The following is a 27,206-nucleotide window of genomic DNA, read 5'->3' as shown; positions in this document are numbered from 1 at the left end:
TCGGAAATACTCCGCCGCCCCCAGCTGGAATTCAGTCTGCAGTGCATCAAAAGACTTGATCCCTCCCCCGGCAATCACATCGCCCACCTTAGATATACCAATGGTGTCCCATCTATCAAAGCCTTTGGTATGCCACAGCTTCCCTAGCAGGTCAGAATCATACAGTGGAGTGGCCATGGAAATCCTACCCTGCCAACCCAAAGTTTTAGTAACCGCCCGCCACAAATGCACCGCTGTCTTGGTGGGACCCGTCAGCTTCCGAGCCAGAGACCTGGAATATACGCCCTGTAATAGTTCCCATTGTTCATGAGCCACCGGTCCATGGCGTAGCCTGGGCTGACTGCCGGGCCGTAGAGGCCATGATTGATTGCTGCAAGCTGGGACGCCCAGTAATAACGCCGTATGTCGGGCAGGGCAATGCCCCCGTCATAGCACGGTATGGTCAACTTAGCCAGGGAGATCCGTGGTCTACCGTCCCACAGTAAAGCGCGCTGCAAGGACTCGACCTCCCCAAAATATTTAGCGGGCACCGGATCCTGGGTGTTCTGCAGCGCATAGAGGAACCGCGGCAACGCCATCATTTTAAACAGCGCCGCCCTGCCCATTAAGGAAATCGGCAGTTTTTTCCAGCCCTCCACATCTCGACGCAACCTCGCCAGAGGCGGAAGCAGGTTGTGCGAGTACCGTGCTCGGGAATCCCTCGACACGTAGATACCCAAATACCGAAAGCCCTGTTGGGCAATCTGTATTGAGCAGCCACGGGGAAGGCGCGGAGTGTCCCCATACAATGTGTACAGGGAGGACTTGGACCAGTTAATAACCAGGCCCGAATAGGTTCCAAAGGTGCCCAGCAGATCAAATACTACTATGAGCGAGCGGCAGGGGGAGGTGAGGTACAGGAGGATATCGTCAGCGTAGAGCGACACCCAGTCCTCAAATCCCGGAGACCATGTTATCCCTGCGACATCGGGATGTACCTGGATCCACGCCGCCAAGGGCTCAAGTGCCAGAGCAAACAGGAGTGGCGATAACGGGCATCCCTGTCTGGTGCCTCTGCGTAATGCGAAGGAGGCCGACAACCGACCATTCACAGTCACATTAGCCAGCGGGGCCGAGTAAAGGAGCTGGACCCAACCGATGTAAGCGGGTCCAAACCCCATTTTGGCTAGCACTGCCCACAGGTAGTTCCACTCCAGCGAGTCGAATGCCATGGTGGCGTCGAGCGAAGCGAGTACCGTAGGTTCAGCAAGAAGATGTGCTCGCGCCATAACCGCGTGGAGTCGTCGAAGATTGAGGGCCGTGTTGCGATGCGGTATGAATCCAGACTGGTCCGGATGAACCAGGTCCGAGATCACCCCTACTAGTCGGTTGGCCAATAACTTGGCCAGAACCTTGGGTTCGGCGTTTAAAAGGGAGATGGGTCGATAGGAGCGGCAGAGATCGCGTGGCTTCCCCTCCTTATGTATAACCACTATGGTAGCGAGTCGTTGGTCGAGCGGGAGCTCTCCGGCCTCCCGGGCCTCAAGAAACATGTCTAGCAGGGGCGCGGCCACCGTGTCGGCCTTGAGCTTGTACAATTCCACAGGAATGCCGTTGGGCCCCGGCGCCTTGCCGGAGCGCAACGATCGGATCGCCAGCGCCACCTCGTCAACCGTCAGGTCGCGATCCATGTCTTCCCGCTCGACATCCGAGAGGCAGGGAAGCTCGATATCCTCCAAAAAGGAGGACGAAGCAGATTCCGGTAGGGAAGTCGCGGATGTGTAAACCGCCTCAAAGTACTCCGCAAATGACCCAACTATAGCGGCCGGGTCCGTAAGGACCAGGCCATCGTCACCCAGTATCTCCGGGACCACACGGGACGCAAGTTCCCTTCTGTCCAGCCAAGCCAAAAGCTTACCGGCCTTGTCTCCAGAGTCATAAATCCTGCCCTGCTGTTCCCTACTCAAGGCCTTCGCTGCGTCGGTAGCAGTGGCCCGGAGTTCAGACTGTTTGAGGGAGAGGGCATGGAGTAGCTCAGGAGTCGGCCCTAGAGCCAGCTGGGAATTCAAGTCGGCGAGTTCAGACTCTAACCGCACCACGTCTTCATCCCGCCGTCTGCGGGCCTCCGCAATCAAGGAGAAGGCCTCGCCGCGAAGCACAGTTTTAAAAGCCTCCCATAGTGAAACGGCTGAATCGACCGAACTGGCATTCTCGGCGAAGTATCGCTCTATGGATTTAGCCAGGAGGTCCCTAGACTTTGGGTCCCGAAAATACCACGGATTGATAGGGGCCACTCGCGAAGTCACGGGTATCTGGAAATCGAAGGACACCCAAACCGGGGAGTGGTCTGAAATGCCCCTGGCCATTAAACGGGCGGTGGATACTGACTGTGCCTGGGCCGCGGGGGTAAGGACGTAGTCGATACGAGACAGGCTACCGTGGGCACCCGAGAGAAAAGTGTACTGTCGCAGGGCAGGGTGCAGTAAACGCCAGCAATCAATCAGCCCCATGGAGCCCAGGAAGTCTGGGAGCCAGGAATGGGAGGCGCGTAGGTCTCTGGATGGGAAGCAGTCCAAGTCCCCCGATACCACCGAGTTAAAGTCCCCACCCACGATCAGCAATCCATCAGGGAGATTCAAAATGGCGCTACCCAGATCACGAAAAGTAGTCTCCTGCAGCCCCGGGGGAACATAGACAGAAACCAAAACTAGGGTGCGTCCCTCCCATTTACCCACCACCGCCACATATCGGCCCCTCTCGTCAACAAGTGTAGACTCCACCTCCAACGGGAGGGACATGCGCACCATGATGCCCACGCCCCTGGATCCCGTGGAGAACCCCGAGTGAGCCACCATCTTGAACCCCCTTCTATTCAGAGCTTTACAAGTATTCCCCACAAGATGGGTCTCCTGCAGGAAAACAACATCAGGCGAACAACGTTTGAGCAGTTGCAGTACAACACCCCTTTTAATTCGATCCCCTAACCCGTTCACGTTCCAACTCAACAAGTTAAGAGATTTACCCCCCATCACCAAGGACGCTCCGCCCCCTCCCCCCCCCGCAATGGTGCCCACAAAGCAATCACATCATTCCAATGAGACCTCAGCCAGAACAGAGAAAGAAGCAATAAAGAAAGTAGAAAAAACACACCCCAACTACCCACCACCCTGCACCCCTGCATTAGACTAGTAGCCACCCCAACTAGCAGTGTGCCTGTCGCCCCTTAACTACTCTACAAGAAGTCCCTCAGAGGAGAAAGGAGGCATCCTATCCCCTCCCGTCACCCTCCATATAACTGACAAGGATATCCAAACCAAATGCAGCAATGTCCCCAGCCGATGCCCTTCGCAGCCACCCCCCTTCGGAAAGTCTAAAGTCTAGGCAGTCATTCCTGAGAATCCGCTCCGCCGGTGGCCTCCTCCGTCTGGTCTGCTGGGTCGGGTCATTCTTGGGATAGAGTATCAAGCCAATCTCCTGCCGCGTCCGGAAAGTCGAAGAACAGAGTCCGATAATTATGTTCAATGCAAAGTTTGGCCGGATAAAGCATAGAATAGCGCAGTCCCAAGTCTCTGAGCCTCCGTTTTACCCCAGCAAAGCTCTGGCGGCGTTTCTGTACAGCCTGGGTAAAATCGGGGAAGAAGTTGACGTCTGAGTTCTGGAAGCGCAGCGGGCCCGCGGCCCTCAAAGCCTGCAGTATGGCGTCCCGGTCCCTATAATTAAAAAGTCTTGCAATGATGGGACGAGGGGTAGCGCCCAACTTTGGCGGTCCACCCGGTACTCTGTGGGCCCTCTCCACCGAGAAGAACTTGCTCAGGCCCCCCGGTGCTAGGTTTTTAACCACAAGCTCCTCAACAAAGAGTTCAGCTGAGTCCTCCTCGGCCTTCTCCGGTACTCCAGTAATGCGGACGTTTTGGCGTCGCGCACGACCCTCGAACTCATCCAGTCGGCGTGCCAGCAGTCCGTTAGCCATCTTTAAGTCGCGGACCTCGGTCTGCATGTCGGACATATCATTGACCAGGCTCGATGTCTTAAGGTCCAATGATTTCACCCGGTCATTGGTCTTTCCGAGATCAGTCCTGATGAGGTTCAACTCAATCTTCAGGGAGTCGACCTTGCTAGACAGCGCCTCATGAAGAGTGTGCATCTCCGTCTTCACCCCAGTAATCGCACCCATCACGTCCCGAAGCGTGATTTCAGAGTCGTCAGGGGATTCGTCCCTTCTCGGGTCTTTAGTGCGGCCGGCCAGTCCCGGTGATCCCTTTGATTGGGAGAATCATTCTGGAATGGTGGATTGGGACTGGTTCAGCTTCCTACTGACTCTCGGGGGCTTGCCTTTGTCCGAGTCCCCTCTGCCTGCCATGTTGGCACGCCTGGGCAGGGCAATCCAAAGGGGTGGAGAAGCTGTGTGGTGCGCCCTCAGTCGACGTGATAGGGTTTCCGAAGGCCACCAAGGGAGGCGCCCAGTATTAGGGTTCAGGATCCGGTGGTATCTGCCGGGGCGATGAGGCGCAGGCAGGGAGGTCCGCAGGGAGACACCGCCGTGCCCCTCGACGTTCACCAGTGACGCAGGTGGAGCCACCAGAGTTCCGACGAGCTAGCTATGTCCAGGAATGTCGGATTTTCATTCCGAAAGCGGGCACCGCTTCAGCACCGGCTCAGCAATAGATTCCCACAATCGTGGGACAGGATGGGTGGCAGGATAATTGCGGAGGATCGGGAGGTCTTCGGAGCTCCGAGCTCACGCGGCCATCTTGGTTGCCCGCGAAGCTCCTCCCCCCTCATTTTTCATTTTTAATAGAAAATCCCTAATCTGTAGGAATTTTTAAAAAAAAACTTCTTGAGTTAGTGAAACATCTCCTGCAGATGATCATAGCAGATTGTCATTAAATAGATCTCCTATTGAATCAATACCCTTCTGTTTCCACCTTTCCATCACAGAGTCTTGAAAAATAGTAGGCAGTAGGGTGGCTTCAGAGACCAGAGTGTAAAAGTTTATTTTAGGAATCACCAGTTGTCGCTTAAGCTGAGGCCACATTTTGTAGGGGGCTCTGAATAGCTTACATTTAGTTTTATTGTAATTACGTGGCTCCAATGTTTTCATAAAGCATCCTTTTGCTTCAATTCCAAGCTCAATCTTATATATAATTGGATATTCTATGACACCACTCCCCCTTGTTTCTCCAGTTAATAAAATCCCCTTATATTGAATCAACATGCCCAGTAATAAGAGGTAAAATTGGGAAATTACCACCCACCTCGTAATCTTGGCATGGTCATATATTTAAGAGCCCTCCTAGGCTTTTATACCCCCACAGGAAACTCACACATAGAGTCTAGTTTCTGCAACCAGAGTTTACTAATCTCCACTGGCATTGTCCTGAAAAAAGACAACATTTTAGGTAATATTGATACGCCCTGGCGCTTTTTACTTTCTTAACCGTACCCTCTAATCCCATGCCAGTTCCATCTGGTTGTGATGTTTGATTTTCATCCAGGCTGCCCCCGTCACTTAACATACTGTCCAATGATTTCTCCCTCGTGTGGTGTCTGGTTGGGTCTATTTCCTCTTCCCCAGAGAGACTAGAGTGATCTGACAGCGAAAGAATCTATCGCCAGAGTCTGCATCAGCCTGTTTCGCCGCTGTTGAGCGCTGCTCTCTCCTCTGTTCTTTGTTAGCTGATCCTTCATTTTCATCTGGCTGTTGCATAGCCTTTATGTCACCGTCACCATGTTATCCTCAGGACCGGGTTGAAGCTTAAAGGGGTCCACCTCTCGACAGCCCCAAGTCCGGATAGAATAAATCCTCGCGGACTAGTGGGATGGGCAATGATGGCCTTAAACCGGGCGAGATGGAGGATGAACACAAGGTATCAGCACTTTCCTATCCTTCGCATGAAATGTGCTTATCCCCACCAGACTATGTCAGTTCAGTCCTGGACACCCCCAACTGATCTCACCTACAATTGAAAGGATAACACAGAAGCCAATATTAACTGCATGCAAGAATCAGAATTGCGTTCCTGGATAGTCCATTAGTAATTCCAAAAGGTCATTAACAGTTCCCATCCATTACCCAGGATTAAGGGAAGACAATCAAATTTGAAAAAAGAGAGTGAAACACCCTCAATAGCAAACAATTTTCTCTAAACTGCCCATTATACAGTCAATATTTGAGATTTATCTTGCGACATTTGTGTATTAATGAACAAACCAACATATTTTATCCTTTATATTTTAGTTTTATTATATATATTTTCATTGATGTATAAAAATAGTTTTTTCCTTTTCTTTTTTTTTTAAATAGCATACAATAATTATTTGTGATAAGATAATATTAGTTGTACAAACACAAAATCCAAATGGTTATATGGCACATACATAAAACAGAAAAGAAAGGTAGGCAAGAAGATGGAACAGAGCACAAGACTTGAGGTAGGTGATGCGGTGGAATAAAACACAAAGGGAAGACAATCTCCAGAATAGGGATTCTCTCAGCGCATAATAGTGTTTTTGGAGAACAGTGTTAAACTTCAGCCAATAACAGCAATACTAGAAAGCAAAATGTAGCACTCCCGCGCTCCCCCTTTGGTCTCAAAGAGAGAGTGGCAATTGTTCCAGAACACTTTTCTCAGGCAAATGGCAACACATTTCCTCCCGTATGAGACCGTAAGAAGTAACGCGTCTCGCCAACGGGAGGAACAAGGAAACGTGCTCTGGGAGCTTCCATAGCTCAATAACAAATGAAACAAAAAGGAATAAAGCCGGTACGAGTTCACACCCTTACCCGACCGTACTTTCTGGTACTTCGGGAATCACAGTATAATTGGCGTCTTCGTAACGGCGCCATCTCCTGATATCCTGACGTCTAACAGCGTGCTATGTCAGCACGTGCGTTGACAGCGCAGGCGGATGACAGGAATTGTAGTTTCTTGTCCCGTTGCATCTCCGCGTCCACTGGCAGTGCGCTCACCCTCTGTGCGCCCTGACTGTACTTCATCCCTTCGGAGAGCACTGACAGGCGCAGGGCTCATCCGGGAATCTCCTATGAAGAGCCACCAGCCGGGGAGCATGTACAGAGGAATGCTGTTCCCAGGAGTCCTCCTCAGAACCATATCCTTTCCAAGACACCAAGTACCATAGTTTGTTCTGGTTGACCTTAGAATTCACCACACCCTTGACCCAAAGAGAGATGTCTCTGCGGAGAGAGGGCCACCAGAATCGTCGTAGGGTGTTTTCAATGGTCTTCAGACCACCACAATGTCCAGCACACAGGAGAATATGGCACCAGTGAAAGGCTTGCTGTCTACCTTCCTTGGTGGGTAATAGGACTTGCTTTCTTTTCATGGGAATGCCTTGATGCATTCTCCATTCGGGATGATGTCCGAACCAGTCTCTCCAAGTGGCAGTCTGTACTCTTCTCTTTACCTTGTGTAGGAATTTGTTAGTATGGGTTACACAAATTACTTGGTTAGGTGTGATGATTGCTTGTACGGGGTTCGTTGTACCTTCCAATTGAGTAGTTTGTCTGCTCAGAGCATCTGCTTTCTTGTTGTCTCTGCTGGGCCTAATGGTGATGACACAGTGATATTCAGAAAAGAACATCATCCACCTTAGCTGACGAGGAGTAAGCTGCCTGGTGGATTTCATGAACTGCAAATTGTGGTGATCTGTGTAAACAGTTACTTGGTTTTTCGCTCCTTTAATCCAGTGCCTCCATTCCAAAAAGGCATCCTTGATAGCCAATAGCTCCTTTTCGGTGATAATGTAATTTCTCTCCGCACTGTTCAGCTTACGGGACATGAAAGTCACAGGATGTAACTGCCCGGTGGATGGATGTCTTTGTGATGGCTCCTAATGCTACATCGGAGGCGTCAGCATCGACAATGAATGGTAGTTCTGGATCAGCGTGGCCAAGATAGGAGCGGAGGAAAAGGCTGCCTTAAATGCTTCAAAGGTGGTTTGAGCTTCTTCATCCCACTCGAAGGAAACATTCTTCCTTAACAATTGTGTGACTGGGGCCACCAGGGCAGAAAAATGATGGATAAAACTCCTATAAAAATTGGCTAAGCCCAAAAAGCTTTGTTTGTCACATACGTCCTTTGGGCTGGGCCACTCAGTAATGACTGTCAGCTTCCTCTCAGTCATGATTTGGCCTGTAGGAGTGAGCTTGACCCCCAAGAACTCCACGGTGGTGACATGAAATTCGCATTTACTGATCTTGCAGAAAAGGTGATTCCTTTGCAAGGTCTGTAATACAATCCTCATGTTTTCCTTATGCTCTTCAATGTCTGTGGAAAAGACAAGAATGTCATCTATATTCCACAAATCGGTCCAGATACTCCCGGAGAACATTGTTCAGGAAAAACTGGAAGGCATTTGGGGAATTACAAAGGCCAAAAGGCATACCGAGATACTCACAAAGCCCGTAACAAGTCTTGAAGGCGGTCTTCCCCTCGTCCCCCTCTCGCATCCGAACCAGATGGTAGGCTCCTCAGAGGTCGAGCTTCCTGTATATCTCAGCCCACTTCACTTGGTCCAGCCAAACCGATACAAGGGGGAGAGGGTACTGGTTCTTCACTGTGATAGCGTTCAGCGTTCTGAAGTTCATGCATGTTCGGAGCTCCCAATTGGCCTTGGGTATAAAAAAAAAAGAGAAGAAGCTGCAGGTGACCTGGAGTGACGAATAAATCCCAAAGAAAGGTATTTCTCTATGTACTGTCTGAGATGTAGGTTCTCGGGTTCAGTCAATGTGTACATCCTGCTGCAAGGAACCACTGCACTCGGTATAAGATCAATCTGGTACATCCTGTGTGGAGGTAATTCTTCAGCCATGCTGTCACAAAACACATACTTCTGATAGCAGCCGGGCAGTTCCACTTCTTTCTCTGCGACTGTGGCGATGTGGTGACGCAACGATAAAGCCTTGGATGGAACAGTAGGGGTCTCCTCAGGATATATGTCCACCTAGTACGATGGCCCTTGTCTCCCCATTAGGTGCCCCAATAATCCAACGTATTTTTAATACCTCAATTGAGACTGGTCTGATCCCGGGGGCCTGGAAAGAAGCCGTCGTGCGGCCGATCCTGAAAAAGCCAGCCGCAGACCCACTGGAATTAAGCAATTCTAGGCCAATTTCCCTGCTGCCCTTACTTGGTAAACTTCTGGAAGCAAATATAAACGCTCAACTTAGCCAATACCTAGAAGCAAATAACATACTTGACCCGTCCCAATCAGGTTTTCGACGGGGTTTCAGCACGGAAACAGCTACGCTGGCGATTACCGACTCACTAAGTCGCAGCCTCGATGCCGGGGGCTCTTCTATTCTGATTATTTTAGATCTCTCCGCGGCCTTTGATACAATATCTCATCGGAGGCTAGCGGAGAGACTAAGTGAGTGTGGTATTGGGGGCACTGCCCTACAGTGGCTGAAAAACTTCCTTAAGGATAGATGGCAAACCGTCATGCTTGGCCCTTATGTTTCCCCCCAAAAATTCCTACAGGATAAGGGGGTACCACAGGGATCTTGTCTCAGCCCCACTCTATTTAATATTTACTTAGCTCCACTCGCTAAGGTGATTCAGTCTTTCGGCTTTGAGATTATCTCTTACGCCGACGATACGCAGCTACTATTCCCATTCGGTAATAACATCACTGAAGAAAAACAACGCTTCATGGATGGTATGCTGGCGATCGCAAACTGGATGGAGGAGCAATGTTTACAACTCAACCCGGGTAAAATAGAGCTAATGCTGCTAGGGAAGTCTGCAGCCCTTTGGACCCCAGACTGGTGCCCCCCCCAACTGGGATCAGCACCACCACTGTCTACCTCAGTAAAAAGCCTGGGAATCCAATTGGATGTCAAACTAGATATGAAGGAAAATGTCACGAATATTGCAGGCTCATGTTACTACAATCTACGCCTACTATGCAGAATTATTCCCTATCTACCCCTGCAACACCGCAGAACTGTAGTTCAGGCTATGATAGGCAGCAGGCTAGATTATGGGAATGCTCTATTAGCAAAGGTAGGAAGCACCTCCCTAACAAAGCTACAAGTGATACAGAAAACTGCGGCCAGAATGGTCCTGAATTCCCCCCCTGGAACCCCATCCCTCCCCTTGCTCAGACAACTGTATTGGTTGCCAATCCAAAAACGCGCCATGTTTAAAGCACGTTTGTAAGTGCAACCTAAGATCAAATGCTCTTGCCCTCCTAAACATTCCCCGGATACGGCTAAACCGCGCAGGCGGCAGAGCATTCTCATTTGTAGCACCAAAATACTGGAACCCCCTTCCAGTAATGCTACGAAAATCTCCAACATACCTGACCTTTAGGAAACAATTAAAAGCCTGGTTGTTCTGAACCTCTAAGCACAGGCTATTTCCTCTCTGGTAAGCGCTGAGATGCCCCCGGGTGAGTCATGCATGATAAAAGAGTCATTAACATAACATAACATAACATATGCAGTGAGTGGTGCAGAACCTGGAATCCATCTTTAAAAAAAAAATCTTTTATTGGTTTTATCCAAAAGAAGAACGAAAGAGACATGATGCTCCACAATCATCGGGTTGCAACCTGGCAAGTCACTATCGTATATGGCAACCAGAACCCCCTCCCTCCTCCTCCTCCTCAAAAGAAAAAACAAAAGGATGACCTGATAGAAAAGAAGGGTCTATGGAGCAATCCCCGTAGGCTAGTAAGTAGTGGGCGTAACAGAGACAGATGTTGGTGGCGGATCCGTCAGTCTTAACAATCTGAGATATTTGGGACAGGTGAGCTCCATAAATTCGGATGTCAAGAGCACAAGAAGGGGTGCCCACAAATCGTGAAAGGAAGCTCCGGGGTTGGTTAACGAGAGAGAGATCTTTTTCATCGCTAGAAGGGACTGTTGTGGAACCCCAATGTGTTAGAACATTCTGGACTGCCGCGCCTAGGGTGAGCTCTATTTGTTTGCCTCTCCTAGAAGTAAGCGGGAAAATTATGGCATTGGGAAGGCCAAGGAGGTTATACACTTGGGAATCTCGGGACCTGGGTATCGAAGTGGGGGTCGACCTCATCTAGGATCTGTTGCCAGTGTGTTCCCGGAATAGGGCAGTCCCAAAGTAAGTGTGTAAGAGTGCTTGGGGAACCGCAGGCTTGCCAGCATAGCGGACTACGTGAAGGGTTACCGCTATGGAGCCTTACTGGGGTTAAATACCAATAGGTGGCCAGCTTAGTGGCTGTTTCAATAGATAAAACATTGCGGGACATGCGTCGGTCTCGGTAGAAAATATCCTTCCATTCTTTCGGCGAGAGGTCTCTACCCAGCTCGCTTTCCCAACGCAGTTGACCGGGGGATTTCCCGGTGTCGGGGATGGTTCGAGTGAATTTATACAGGTCGGACGTTAAGCGTGCATCGATGTGTCTTGTAATTAACCATTTCTCAAACGGTGTGAGCAGTCTCCCCGCACCCTCCAGCACCTCCCCATGTAGCACCCAGTGTCGAATCTGTAGATATCGGAAGCGCTCCGTTTCGGGAACACCATGGTCAGTGCGGAACTCGACGAAACGTCGCGGTCCGGAAAAGATCAAAGAACTGTCCTATGGAGCGGGTAGCTTCAATCCTCCAGTGGTGAAATTCCCCATAGTCGAGGCCAGGTGGAAAATCTGGGTTCTGTACGATGGGCATAAGGAAAGATGTGAGTCCTCTGGCGATCGCAGTTCTATCCCAGGCTAACATTATGGGTCTTGTTACTTCTGAGCGGTACAAATTGCGAGGCTGCCCCTTGCGGGAGAGGAATGGAACCCACCCCATAGTGGTTGGGCTGCCAGGGACTTATCCATAAATAGCCAGTGTTTCTCAGATACAGGGCGTGACCACTCCACCAGGGTCCTCAGCTGAGCCGCCCGCCAGTACGCCAAAAGATCGGAAACACCCAGCCCTCCATCTATCGGGTCTCTATATGTAAGATCACGATGCATCCGAGCCCTCTGATCCCGCCAGATAAAGCGCTCTATGAATCCCTGCAAGGCACGTAGCACACCAGAGGGGGGCATTAGCTGAAGAGTGTGAAATAGGTAAAGAATCTGGGGAAGCAGCACCATCTTCACTGCCGCAATCTGGCCTAGCTACAAGAGGGAATGTGGTCTCCATTTGCGGAGGTAATCTCAAACTTGTTTCAATAGTATTGTGGAATTCAACTGCCTAGATGGTGGAAGCCACCCGAAGACCCTGGTAGGTAATCGCGTCATGAACCCATTGAATCTGAAAAGTACGCTGGAGATATTCCAACATCTCGGGCTCTAGCGATAAGTTCAGGGCTTGCGACTTATGCATATTAATCTGGAAGCCCGAGGTAATCGCACACTGACCCAATTCATCTAAAAATGCCGGCAGGGACTCCCGAGGATGTTCCAGGGTTGCCACCACATCATCGGCTTATAGGCAGAGCTTGTGCTCCGACTTCCCGAAGGGCGCTCCTTTAATGGCCGGATCATCACGGACTCTTTGAGATAGAGGCTCCATATAGAGGGTGAAAAGGAGTGGTGACGGTGGGCACCCCTGCCTGGTTCCCCTATGAATAGGGAAGTCCGCTGATGCCACACTCTTCCCCCATACCGTAGCTGTAGGGTTCACATAACTCTGAAAGATCCAATAATAAAGCTGTCTGTGTCGCACGGAGGTACGGCTAGTGGACCCTATCAAACGCTTTTTCAGCATCGACCGAGAGGCTCAAGCGTTCCGCCGGAAAAAGTTCAGAGCGGTCCATCAGGTGGAAGAGTCGTTTGGTATTATTGGAGCACTGTCGCCTGGGAACAAAGCCTGATTGGTCCAGATCAATCTGACCGGGGAGGTGACGAGAGAGTCTGGCTACAAAAATACTGGTAAAGATTTTTAGGTCCACATTGAGTAGAGATATGGGGCGGTAGGAGCTGTATAGATGGGTATCCTTCCCTGGTTTAGGAATCAGGGTTATTAAGGCCTCTAACATAGAAGACGGGAAGGAAGAGGTGGGGGACGACCCAACAGAGTTAAAAACACACACCAAGTGCCGGGCCAACGTCCCACAAAACTTTTTATAAAAACCCGAAGTGAACCCATCAGGGCCGGGTGATTTGTTGAGCTTCAAGCGAGCAATTGCCGATATGACCTCCTCCAAATGGATGGGGGCCTCTAGTTCGGCCGCCTGAGATGGCAGCAGTTTGGCTGTAGCCATGTCATGGAGGTATCGGGTCGGTTCAATTACAGTTAGAGCTTGGGCCGAGTACAGCGTTCCGTAGAAGTGTCTGAAGGCCTCCACAATTTCAGCGTCCTCACTACTTTCTCTCCCCCCGCCCCCCGGTATCTAGTACCTGTGCCACTATGTGAGCTTGTCTTTCCCCTCCAAGGCGGTTTGTGTGAAGTCGCCCACAATGGTCCCCACCCACATAAAACGTATGCTTGAGGTGTAGAGCCGTATATTCAGCTCGGTCAACATCCAACCCAACTAGCTGTGCCCGGGCCGCCTTTAGGAGTTTCCAGACTCTAGGAGCACCAGTCCGCTGGTGGATACGCTCCAACTCAGTGACCTCGCTCATCAAGCGGTCTCGTTTTTCCCGCCTATCTCTATTGTCGGCGGCCGCTATGCTGATGAAGACCTCTCGAATCACGGCGTTCATCGCCTCCCATAGGGTCGTCAAAGATCTGTCTGGGTTTTCATTAGTGGATAAATAGTCGGCCATGCTTGCTTCAATCTGTTGCACCATGGAAGGGCGTTGAAGCATAGTTTCACAAAGACGCCAAAAACGGTGAGTAGGGCGCTGCTGGGGCCTGGTCAGCGAGAGCCGCAGTGCGGAGTGGTCAGACAGGGGACATGAAAGAATTTCCACCTCTCGGACCTGCCGCGTTAGGAGGTCAGAGGTAAAGAGATAGTCCATTCTGTTGTATGTTTTATGGGGGTGGGAGTAGAAAGTGTAGGCCCTAGTGTTGGGGTGTTGAAGTCTCCATATGTCGGTCAGTCCAGCTTCCACCAGCAATCGCTTCCCTGCATTGGACAAAGTCCCTGTTTGACCCCACCTATGCCCAGAACGATCCACGTCACCATCCATCACTATAAGTCCCCTCCTAGCAGGACTGTTTTGTCTGGTAGGCCCGGGAGTTCCTGAATTACTGTCTTAATGAAACCCTCTTGCCCACTGTTGGGGACGTATACCGAGGCTACAGAGAACTTGTGTGTATCTAAGGTGAGGGTGTAAGCCAAGAACCTCCCTTTAATTTCCGCCCCCTTTTTACCAACCTGCACCTGGAAGACACCAATATAGCAACCCCAGCGGTTTTGGAAGTGGCCGACGAGAACATCTGGTGAGGGAATGCCTTTGATCTCAGTCGATGGGTATCAGCAGGGGGCAGGTGCGTCTCCTGGAGTAGGCATATATGGGCATTTGAATGCTCTAAATAGGACAGAAGGGCTCGGTGTTTGGTGGGGTTGTTTAGCCCCTTCACATTGAGGGACACAACTTGGAGGTCAGGAGTCATAAGAATGTGGACCCGGATTTGCTATAGCCAACAACACTGTCCCTGCAACTTCACCAGCATACGGCCTGCCAACCCACCCACAGAAGAACCCAATTTCCTCAGATGCATCCTGCTCAACACCTGCTCTGCCCGCAAACACGCCGTCGAACTCTGGGACCTACTCAACACCAACACCCCGGACGTCGCCTTCCTGACGGAGACCTGGCTGACCCCCTCCTCGGCACCTGACATCGCCATAGCCATCCTGGAAGGCTTCACTGACCTGCATCCGACAATAAAAGCGACGAACTAACGATATATTACCTCAATACTCGCTCCCTTGGCAAGCACCAGTCAGAGATACTCTCCCTGATCGAGCTGAACAGGCCGGATATCTTATTCTTGTCTGATACTTGGCTGCGTGACGACTCCTCTCCGGACATCCTAGCAGCCATCCCCGCTCCCTATTACATCCTCCATGTCGATAGGGACGCGGACAAAAAGGGCGGGCGTGGCCGCAATTATCCACAAAAAACACCAGTTCACTGCACTCTCAACTACTCAAATCGCTCAGACGGAAACACTTATTATTAAACTGGAAACGCACTTCTCCTTGCTGGCATGCGTCGTTGCATATCGTCCTCCATTGCACATGCCATCTTATCCGTGGGAGTTTGGCGATTTAATCGGCCATTTGGTCATCAATCACTCCAGAGTGCTGATCGTGGGTGATTTCAACTACTGGCCGGGCGACACAAATGAAACCCCACTCTCCCGCGACTTCACGGACCTATTGATCAATCTCAACTGCGTACAGCATGTTCATACCCCTACGCACATCAAAGGTCACACCCTAGACCAAGTTTGGTCCTTCAATCTAGACATTACCCAACTTGTTGTCCTTCCCTGCGCTTGGTCAGACCACTGTTTAATTAGGGGCACACTTGCCGGCTTGGCAGTACCTCCCACGATTAGACCCAGCAGCATGAAGGAGAGGAACTGTGGCCAAGCCAGCATCGAGACCTTTAAAACTATTCTTATCAACACTGCCCCGCCGACCCAAGTTACCTCTCTCACAAATCAGGTGGAAAACCTAGCCACTTGGCTTGAACAAGCCAACAACAAGGTTGCCCCTCAAAAAATCATTAAAGCACGCAGGTCCCATGATGCTCAAAAATGGTTCTCTCCCGCCCTAAAGGTACAAAAACTAAACCTCAGACAAGCTGAGCGAAAATAGCGAAGGAAATATGAGCCCGAACTGAAAACCAGCTACTTGTCCCTTTTTAAGGATTACAAAGCTGCTGTGTTAAAATGTAAAACCGAGTTCATCACAAGTAAAATCTTGAACTCTGCTAACAAAACCAAAGAAATCTTCTCGATAGTCGACGAACTGACAGGGATGGAGATAGTCTCAGCACAACCAGTGCACTCTCAAGAATTGTGCGACAGGTTAAATAATTACTTCTTCGAAAAAATTGGCACAATTAAATCAAGCATCCCCTTAACAAGTACTCCCAGTCCCTTTGCCTTGCCTGATAAAATCTTTCCCCCTCTACTGGATCATTTCCCCTCCATCACCCCAGATTCCTTTTCCAACCTGATGAACAGGGTCAAATCTGGCTCCCCTCTGGACAGTGGTCCTCCCCATATACTGCGCGAGGCTTTCGGCGCATGTCCCGACCCACCCATATCTCTTCTCAACACTTCTATCTGCAGTGGAATGGTCCCCGACTCGTTCAAAAGTGCAGCGATCCTCTCCATCCTCAAGAAACCTGGGGCGGACCCCCAAGTGCTGAGTAATTATCGCCCAATATCCCTCCTACCTTACTTAAGTAAGATTTTGGAGACACATGTGGCGGAATGCCTGAGCTCCTTTATTTACACTGAACATAATCTTCACAAATGTAATTCACAAAAGTTTAAGGTATTGCCATTATAAATTACAATAGCATTTATTTAAGTATTAATTATTAAAAAAATGTAAAGCCATTGTTATTTGTAATATCAATACATCTAAGACACGTAAATACAACACATATTGCATTACAAATGCTATAGGTGTCACATTTGCAAAAGTTAAAACTATTGGCATTTTCAATAACAAAGCTATTACTTTCGCTATTTTCAAAACCAACGCAAATACAAAATTTGTCTTTTACAATACCAAAAGCTCAAACTTTCCTAATGCGAGACCTATTGCATTGCAAATGCTTGTTCCCATTCTATAGAGTCGCACTCTGTTGTAATATGTTCTGTGGAGCACATTAAATTGGATTAGGCGTAGTCTGGACTTAATTGCAACGTCTCTGGGGTGCATTAAGACTATGTCCCAATCAAGATCGTCCATGTCTCTCACCTCGCTTTCCCACGTCCATCTAAGTTTCGCCAGGTCGCCCAGCATGTTGTTTGTTAAGGTTTTATATGTGAGTGAGACTGCTTTCCCCTGTACGTGTTCCTGTAGTAGTCTTCCCTCTAATGGTGCATACTCCGGGAGTTCGACTAACTGGACGTTCTGGGCCTGCCAAGCATGTCTCAGCTGCGCATATTTAAAAACTCCTCCCAACCCGTGCGTTTTGTAGCTTTATTCCACAAGAGTAGGGTAATAACCGTTGCCGGGAGGAGCGACTCTCGTCGAGTGCCCCCATAGAGATAGTACAGTAAGTTTCGTGAAGACAGTTTGTGTCTTTCAAGGGCATACGTTGGGTGCTCAGCTGGGGCGTGCATCCAGTCATTGATCGAGGCAATATGCTCCGCCCAATAGTAGGCCTCCAGATTTGGCAGGGAAATTCCCCCACTGTACTGGTGTCTCTGTAGAGTTGTTAAGGCTACTCTAGGCTGCTTACCCAGCCAGAGGAACGCCCTCAGATCTGCGTGTATTCTGGATAGCACAGTTACTGGGAGAGGGTAGTACTCTTTTTGTAGGGCATAGAGGTACTTGGGTAGGATAATCATCTTATAAATAGCTGCTCGGCCTAGGAGTGTAAGTGGGAGCTGCCTCCAGCGGTCCATATCAGTCACGGAGTTCAAGATTATGCGCTCCAAGTTACGTTGGAACGATAGTGTTCTATCTAGGGTTATATAAATTCCGAGGTATTGAAAACCCTCCACTGTAGTCAGCAATCGTCCCGATAGTGTCCCCCAGTCTCCCTTCCCCCTGGGGTCGTAAAGTATCGACTTATGCCAATTGATTCAATACCCCGCATGTCTCCCGTATCGCTCCAGTTCGTGGAACAGTGCAGGCAGGGTCGTCTTAGGGCTTGTAATATATAGGAGGATATCATCCGCGTAGAGGGATATTTTCTCCTGCGCGGAATCCAACTCAGTCCTCTTAAAACCTCTGATGTCCGCATTTTGTCGAAACCTAGCGGCCAGCGCTTCAATAGTGAGTGCAAAGAGGAGGGGGGACAGCGGGCATCCCTGTCGGGTTCCCCTCTGGATCTCGAATTCCCTCGACAGTCTCCCGTTAACTCTGACTCTGGGGCCAGTGTACAAGAGCTGTATCCATTTCTGGAATTTCGGTCCAAAGCCGAACTTCTGCAAAAGTCCCTCTAGGAAGGGCCAGTGAACTGCATCAAATGCCTTCTCGGCGTCCAGGGAGAGAAACCAATGGGGCTCCTCCCTATCCTTCACCTCCTGTAGCCAGTTGTGGGAACGCCGGAGGTTCAGTCTGGTAGCCCTATCAGGAAGGAATCCCGTCTGGTCCAAGTGTACAAAATCCGGTATCACTGACCTCAGCCGTTGCGCCAGGATGGACGCCAGTAGTTTCACCTCCGTGTTAAGAAGGGAAATGGGGCGGTAGGATGCGCAATCTTCCCTCGGTTTCCCTTCTTTATGGATAGGAATAATTGCCGCCGTGGCAAGGTCGGGGGGGGGGGGGTAGTCCCTCCTCCTGCAGGGCCCCTTCGAAGAGTCCCTTTAAGTGGCGGACCGCGAGATCTGCGGTGCGTTTGAAGAACTCAGCCGGGAAGCCAATGGGCCCCGGAGTTTTGCCTGGGCGCAGTCGGCCGATTGCTTCAGAAATATCATCTAAGGTAATTCTTTAGTGTCAAGTCTATCTGTTTCCATGCTTTAGGCATAAAGTGTGCCCAATGTCAAGTAACATTAAGTGCCAGTGAGGAAGCTTGTTTCCATGGACCAGGGATTCTGGTGCCAGGTCCTTCTTGGCAATAACCGGACCCACAATGGAACACCATTGTCTGTGTCATTGTCTCTGATACTTGGGGCTGGTGCTCACAATCCTGATATGTGTGGCTGGTACTAGCAATACTAATGTATGACTGGTACGTACAGTCTGGGCAAGTGTGACAGGTACTGTAGTGACTCTTTTTCTGTAATTAAGACCACACTCGACAGATCTACACTTATTTCTTGCTCTCTCATCTCTACAGGTGAAACTTCAAGAGTGGCTGCTTGTCCTGAAGAAACAGGAGGGATATTTTCTGGAGTCTAAACTCAAGGAAGAGGAACAATATAAAACCATGAGGGTGAGTGGCTGCAGTGAGTGCTGTGTCTCTGTATATGTCTGTGCCCAGTCCCTTGTGTGGCCTCTTTAGTTCAAGACACACAGAGGCGGATGAGTCACCCTACATACTGGTCATGTTCCTCACCAGATAAATATACTGACTGGAGTCACTGCACCTGGATATTGGGGCTGAAATCGGACAAAGGCGCATCCTAAAAAACATAAAATCAAGTATTACTCTTCTGACCTTAAGGTAGTACTTGCATACTCACATGTGCATGGTGTGTGTTAGAGTATGTGTGCAGAGGGGTGACATTATCTGGCTGTGAGTACGTACCAGCAAGTGTGTGTGCATATGTGTGTGTGTGCATGTTCACGCTTAGGTGTACGTTTTCTATGTCTTCATGTATGGATAGTCTTTGGGAGTACATGCATGGCTGCTCGTCCCTATATCTGTCGGTTTTTTCGGCATGGACTACTGCTTGTGTGTGTCTCCATATTCATATATACATTTTGAGCCACTTTGTATGCAAATTAATATTGTGGATTTGCACGGCCACGATACAGCCACATTGATTTGGCCTTTTACTACACCATAACGCGTCGCTGCAGGCATTTACTATAGAATACGGCCATATTTTGAAAGCTGCACATGAAGCTGCGGCGCTTTTGTTTGTAGTACGGGCCCATTTACACAGCCAACATCCATAACGCCTCGCTGCGGTCAAGCGTTGCCACGCCCCACAACCACGCCCACGATACGCCCACATTGACATGGCCATTTACTACACCATAACGCGTTGCTGCGGGCATTTACTATAGCATATGGCCATATTTTGTTTGTAGTACGCGCCCATTTACACGGCCATATATGATTGACGGCCACGATACGCCGACATCCATAACGAACGCCTCGCTGCGGTCAAGCGATGCCAAGCCTCACAACCACGCCCATGACACGCCCACTGGAGTAAAGGTGGCTAACTTTGAGGTTGATGAGACGCCACACGCCACGTCCTCGAGCCCCACGATCACGTCCACGACACTCCCACTGGAATTTAACACACCCACGACAACACCCACAAGGGACTACTTTACACCCTATGTTCTTTGACCTTTGTAATGTATATGGTGGCCAGATGTATAGCCTATGTCCATCTGCTTAAACTACCCTTTCCAATGGTGTATTGGGTGCTGTGATTGGTGCTGCAGTTCTTGAGTTTACGCGCCTCAAAGGTTTCCAGTTCTCTCTTTGTAATAGTAGTATAGATTCAATCTAGTGCTCTTCACTGGACCCCTATAATAATATCATACACTAATCACGTAAACAGAATCACATTCACACTCCATCACACCTGCACTCAATTACACCAATCAAACTATCAAACAACCCCAAAAGCACATACACATCCTGGCCAGAAGGGGATATAGATAGTGTGAATCTCCATGACCGTGTTGTGGGTTGGGTGCATACAGTAAGGTCGACGTGCGTTTCGGTGGAATATGTCTGATGTTAACCACCTTCTGCAGGACCTTCTTTAAATCCTATATCTTTCACCCAGTGGTAGGAGTACAGATAATAATGATGCGAGAAAAATTCTCTAATGGTTGCCACCTTCAAATTGACAAACTATTGGTAAGTCTGCTGGGTCAGTTCTAGATGACTCCTATTATAAATGTAAAAGTCTGACCCTAGGGAATGATAGGATAGATGCAACTAACACATTCTCCTATTTGGGTGTCCTACCTGATCATTCTGGTTCATGGAACCCGGCGGTTAAGAGCAGAACTCTTCTCGTCAAAAGGCAAATCGGGGCATTGATGAATATTTCTAATAAATTGGGTTAAAGGCCCCCGGGGATACTTCTCAAAATTTACCAAGCTAAATGCTTGAGTATAGCTATGTACGGGGCAGGAGTCTGGGGATACCAGGATGTAGCCATAATACAAAAAGAGGAAAATACTTTTTTAAGGTTTATATTAGCAGTACCGCATAGCTCTTCCATTTATAATTGCCACAATGAGCTGGGGATTCCTTATATCTCTGATTTGATCAAGATGCAGCCTCTGTTACTATGGCATAGAGTTTGGACGTCTAATAGTACAGAGTTAAACAGAGATATTATTGGAGACGCCATGAGTCTATTCCACTTGGCTGAATTATATCAGAAGATTTTTAATAGACAAGGGTAAACCGGATTTCTATAGTAACCCCTAAACATTGAGTACGATTTCTAGGAAGGATTTTAAAGTTTTTTGTCAGTCTCACTTAGAGTCCCTAAGAGCGGTTTCAGAAATGAAGAAAAGTTCTGTTATCCCACACCTGTTAATTCTTGTATCCCCCACTATTCAACCATATATGGACTGGTGTATAGGAGGATATGACAGGTATGTTCTTACAAGACTCATATTTGATAGTTTCCATCGATTAGTCAGCTTCCCTACATTAAACGATTGGACCAGAGACCTTTGTCGGTGTCCTCGCGATGAGATGTCTTTCCAGTCGACAATCCGTGTGATTTTATTTTGTAAATTTTATAGACTAGAAAGATGTAGATGGATTTTGCCATTGTTGAAGAGAGGGGGCTTGAGGCAATGCGGTCCCGCCTTTCTATATTTACAAGTGCTGGAAAATGTTTATTGTGTGGGTGTTACGACCGGATTCCTGAAGTCCATATTAAAAAAAAGGAAAAGTATAATATGGGAAACCCACCATGAGGTTGAATAATGTATAGAACTCTTGTCATAAAAGTCAAAGAATTAACTGAAGAGGAGACTGTAAGATTCAAGTGGTATGTAAAGATGTAATTATTGTGTGTGTGTTTTTTAAACTACCTTCTGTAAGTTTTTAACATGCTTCTTTTATGATTTTTAATATAAAAAAAACAAATAAAGTTTATTTGATTTGATTTGCCTCCTATTGAGTTAGGGTTTGTGTAAAGATGTTATCTTTAGTTAATGTCCCGCATGACAGCCCGCACGGGACATCTCTTTGGTTTCCATGTTCTGGCGTAGAATGTATACCTTTGACATGTCGGCAGTTGCTGGCGGGAGACCTATGCACCAGGACGAACCTCATCTTTTGATTCATTGGCGACGAGGACCCGCCTGGTGCTGCTGGTTGTCCCAAGTGTTGCTGGACGTCTGGAAGCTTCTTTCTCAATGAGGCAACTGCGATATTGGTTGATCGCGTTTCCTGACTGCCTGCTTTACACGCGAGTCCTCCTGTCTTCGTGTTTGCTTTTCTGTATCTGCTCCCCGTGAGTGCCTCTCTGTGGATTATTTCATTTTGTTCGATTTTTGCTGTTTGGTGGTTTCTGCACGTCTTTCCGTGCGATCTTGCACGCGCCAGCTCACACCGCTTCCCAGCTCTAAGCTGCATCAGCGTGTGTCAACGTCACGTCAGTGTGCGTTCCAGCTTGCGTTTCAACTCTCATTCTGACGGTTACCATGGTGCCATTCTAAACTCCTTCTGAAGCGCATTACTTTATTGTTTTCTGCCGCATTCATCATGTGTGTGTTGTTGTTCTAATTTTACACGCATTATGTGGTCTTTGTGACAATTTTCAGAACTGAGACCTATATTTTCTTGTATTACAGCAGACTCGTGATTTAAACCTTGCATTTTTGTTTAATCTTCACTTTGTTGGCTGGGGCAGCAACTCACCCACGCAAATGGAGAAAGTGGCCACTCCACCTCCCTTTTTACAGTCTCCTGGTCCGCCTCCTATGATTTGGAAACAGTGGAAAGTAACTTTTGAAGCCTACATTGATGCTATTGATGGTGATACCTTCACCTCTTAAAACAAAGAGAGCGTTGCTTGTTTATAATTTAGGAGCTGAAGGCAGATCTATTCTAGAGACTCTATCCCTAGAGGAAGCGAGAGTATCCAATGGTTCTCGTGAAGAGGGTGACTCATTGGTGATTGACGAATATGCTTCTCTCATAAAAAACTTTGTATAAAAGGTTCAATCCAAAGCGCAATATTGTTCTGGAACGTCACACATTTTTGCAACATGCACAGATGCCTGGAGAGTTGATCGACGATTTTGTTGCTGCCTTAAGGATCTTGGCTGTGAATTGCAACTATAGGGAGTTTAGGGATGAAATTATTCAAGACCAATTAATTGAACGCACATGTGACAAGAAAGTGCGTGAGAAACTTTTGTGCTCAGATGACCCTGATTTGGAGACTGCGTTGACTCTTGCCAAATCTGTTGAACATTCCCAGTTTTGCATGAAGGAACTAAGTACACCTACCACTCCTACACCTGCGTCATCTGAGGTTAATTTAGCAACGTCCAAGGTTCCTCCAAAAACTAATAAAGCTACTGTTCCGGTATCTTCCAGAACTACCAACACTACCTTACCGGGAGCGTTTGTTAACAAATCCAGGAATGATGCTCAAGCCTTGTCATGTCATCGCTGTGGTAGCAGGTCGCATCTGGGAAATTTCAAGTCAGTCTTGTTTTAAATGTGGAAGGAAGGGTCATCTTGCACGCATATGTAAAATTGCTTTTTCCCAAAGGGCACCGTCACAAAGTGTGAAGAATATAGAGTGTGAGAATACCGATGGTGATGATGATGATGATAATTGCTATGAATTATTAATGTTATCGGCTTCCCTCATGGAAGCGGAAGGTATTGTAGAGATTGCATCTCTTAATGAATCTCAGAGGAGGAAATCCCCTACTTGTGTTATAAACTTGAACGACAAATCGGTCAAATTCCTTGCGTATTCTGGTTCCCCATTCACCTTGATCAATGTTAGGGATTTTGAATGTTTGGGTGAGATCTTTTTGGCGTCATCATCAATTAAGATGTTTGCATATGGTGGGAAAAGGGTAGAAGTCTTGGGAAAGTTTAAAAACAAACTAGAATTTAAGGGCGAGTGCACGTCGTGTAATTTACGTTGTCAAAGATGGTGCTAATTTGTTGGGATGGCATGAACAAGGTGAGCTAAATATCATCCTTGACCCCAATCATCCCGACATGGTTTTGTCTAGGAATGAAGCCAAACAATATTACGCTTCACTTGCACAACCTGAGTCAGTGCATGTTGTGACCACATTGAGTGAAAATGAGTGGGTTTGTGCTTATCCGGAGGTGTTTAGTGATAATCTTGGTAAGCTTAAGGGTTTCCAACATCGCATAGTTTTAAAAGAAGGAGCAAAACCTATTACACACAAAGTTCGCAAAGTACCTTTGAGTATGCGTTGTGAGTTGATAAGTGAATTAGAAAGGTTGTGTTCCTTGGGTGTCATCGAACCAATTGAAGGGTCAGAGTGGTTAAGCCCCATTGTTTTGGCACAGAAGGCTGATAAATCTCTTAGGATGTGTGTTGATTTACGCGATTTAAATTCATGTATTTGGATAGATCGCCAACCACTTCCTAACATTAATGAGATGTTGTCTACCCTGGAAGGTGCCAAATATTTTTCCACTCTGGACATATTCTCTGCTTACCATCAGATTGAATTAAACAAGGATTCCGGACATATCACTTCATTTGTGACTCCCGAAGGGGCGTTCCGTTATCTCAGGATGCTATTCGGTTTGGCGTCGGCTTCTGCAGTGTTCCAACGCCTTATGGGTAATCTCTTCAAGGACTCTGCAGGGGTCGTCTTCTTTCAGGATGATATTCTCATACATGGTAAGACCATGCAAGAACACAACGATAAAGTGAGGAAAGTTTTAGATATTGTAAAGTTGTATGGGTTGACTTTAAGGAAGGACAAATGCATGTTTTTCAGAGATGGTGTGGATTATCTAGGTCACCATATGTCAGCCAAAGGTGTAGAACCTAAAATGAAACATTTAGATGCTATCTATAATGCACCTGAACCGCAAAATAAAGATCAGCTACTTTCGTTTTCTAGGACTAGTTGAATACAATGTGAAATTTGTCCCAAATTTTGCTGACAAGACCTTTTGTTTACGCAATCTCTTAAAGAAAAATGCTAGGTATGACTGGTCTGAACAGTGCACAAATGATTTTAACCTGTTGAAAACTGTGATTGTGCAGGCACGCCCTCTCAAATTGTTTGATTTGAATGATCAGTGCATTGTGGTTACAGATGCCAGTAATGTTGGACTGGGAGCTGTCCTTATGCAAAAGAGAGCTGACAATAGAGAAGAAGTAATTGCTTTTGCCTCCAGAACCCTGAGAGGTGCTGAGGGTACTTATTCCGCAATCGAGAAAGAAGCGTTGGTTTATGGTGGGGTGTACAACATTTTAGAAACTTTTTGTGGGGCAATCATGTTACTCTTAAAACTGACCATAAGCCATTAGTGGACCTTTTCACAACCAATGGTGGTGGTAGGGCTACACCCCGCATTGCCAAATGGCAGTACAGACTTGCTGAATTTAAATATCACTTTGAATATGTACCTGGTATAAAAAACAATCTAGCTGACTGTTTATCAAGGTTACCTTTTGCTCACACCGATCACGAGGAGGAACCTGATCAATTTGAGATGGTGTGTGCTGTCAGTTCTGTATCTGACACTGGTGCTGCCTTATCAGAAACTGATTGGAAGCGTGCTATTTCCGAGGATGTGAATTTGTGTAAAGTAATAGATTTTTTGACTCCTGCTCTAAGCGACAGTGTGACATACCTCACCTGATAATTCACAGGCTCCGGCTCTAAGCCATAGTGTGACATAACTCATCTGATAAAAAAAGAAACAATTGATGGACAGAATGCTGGACAATGCAAACATTCACCCCCAGTCACAAGGGTCTGGGTTTAATCCATCATTCTTTCACTCACCACACCACCCCAGTTTGGATTCAGCCATATGCAAATCAGTCTTGACCCTGTCCCTTATGGGAACAGTCCAGCCCGAACTGCTAAGCCAGGTCATCCCTGGACCGGAAACAAACATCCTGGGACCAATTTCAGGGCATCACCCTTCATCTGCCAGGCTAGCTTGAATCCAGTGGTGTAGTGAGCACGGGACCCATGTCTGGGCATACCCTTCCCACTTAGGACGACCTACGCAAAAGAAACAGTTGATGGACGGAATGCTGGACAATGCAAACATTCACCCCCAATCAGAAGTATCTGGGTTTAATCCGTCATTCTTTCGCTCACCACACCATCCCAGTTTGGACCCAGCCATATGCAAATCAGTCTTGACCCTGTTTGTTATGGGAACAGTCCAGCCCGAACTGCTAAGGCAGGTCCTGGCTGATGAGTGCTGAAAGCCCAAAACCGGTCCTAGGATGCTTGTTTCCAGTCCAGGGAGGACCTGGACTGGCAGTTCGGGCTGGACTGTTCCCATTGGGTGCAGGGTCAAGACTGATTTGCATTTGGCTGGGTCCAAACTGGAATGGCATGGTGAGCAACAAAAACTATAGATTTAGGCCCAGATCTCTGTACTGGGGTGAATGTATGACATTGTTCTGCATTTTGTCCATCAATCGTTCATTTCGTACCTCACCTGATAACACACAGGCTCCTGCTCTAAGCCACAGTGTGACATACCTCACCTGATAACACACAGGCTCCTGCTCTAAGCCACAGTGTGACATACCTCACATGATAACTCACAGCCACTTATCTTAGGATAGGAAAGGATGTTTATCCAATCTCCTCACTCATCTTTTACAGAATTCGCTGAATTACCTTCAGAAACATTGATTTATCTGGTAATTCTGCATTTTGTGACAGAATGCACATACTTTGTTTATGATTTTGAACGTGACATTCTGACACCAGTGATTCCCCATCACTTTGAATGAGCGCCATTGTAGGACACCCTCTCTGCGTCTCCTTCTGGGCGAACACATCCATTGCGCTGGCAGGACTGGGGCAGCCTGCACTCCCCAAATCTTGTGTCTTCCATCCCAAGGGCGGAAACTTCCTGGCCCCCCTTCTTTTACATCATCATGTGACTTCAGCCTGTGTCTCCCCTCAGCCCGTCTCTCGGTCTTTGACTGTCTCTGCCTGCGGTGGGTTTCCTTCTTTGCACTCTCTCCATGGATCGAGCGTCTCTGCCTGCGGTGGGTTCTCTTCCTTGCACCCTCTCCATGGATCGAGCTTCTCTACAACTTCACAAATTCTGACTTCTCTACAGTTCATGAGGTGTATGAGGGAAGGGGGAGGGCAGGAGTGTGAGAAGGATGGAAGACGGTAAAAGGGAAGGTAGTAAGAGATTGCAGTTCAGAAATTAGGAAAAGCACATTAGTGGTCTGATTTTTTTTTTTTAAGGATCTATCAACCTTTCCACCCTCCTCCTGGACTCCGACTCTAAGGACGGCTTGTAGAAAGCTTTTTAATATCTAA

The 27,206-nt window shown here is 48.0% G+C and overlaps 1 protein-coding gene across 1 annotated transcript in view; it reads left to right on the top strand.

Moving 5' to 3' along the window:
• The window catches only part of LOC147710177 (E3 ubiquitin-protein ligase TRIM39-like), a 123,863-nt gene that overhangs the window by 14,051 nt on the left and 82,606 nt on the right, over positions 1-27,206 (top strand). Inside the window, exon 2 of the mRNA XM_086919944.1 lies at positions 18,841-18,936. Coding sequence (XP_086776070.1) covers positions 18,841-18,936 — 96 coding nt within the window. The remainder of the gene's footprint in view (positions 1-18,840; positions 18,937-27,206) is intronic.

Source organism: Lissotriton vulgaris, chromosome 5 (genome assembly GCF_964263255.1).
Source record: "Lissotriton vulgaris chromosome 5, aLisVul1.2, whole genome shotgun sequence".
Lineage (NCBI taxonomy): Eukaryota > Metazoa > Chordata > Amphibia > Caudata > Salamandridae > Lissotriton > Lissotriton vulgaris.
This window is presented reverse-complemented; position numbering and strand designations above follow the sequence as displayed.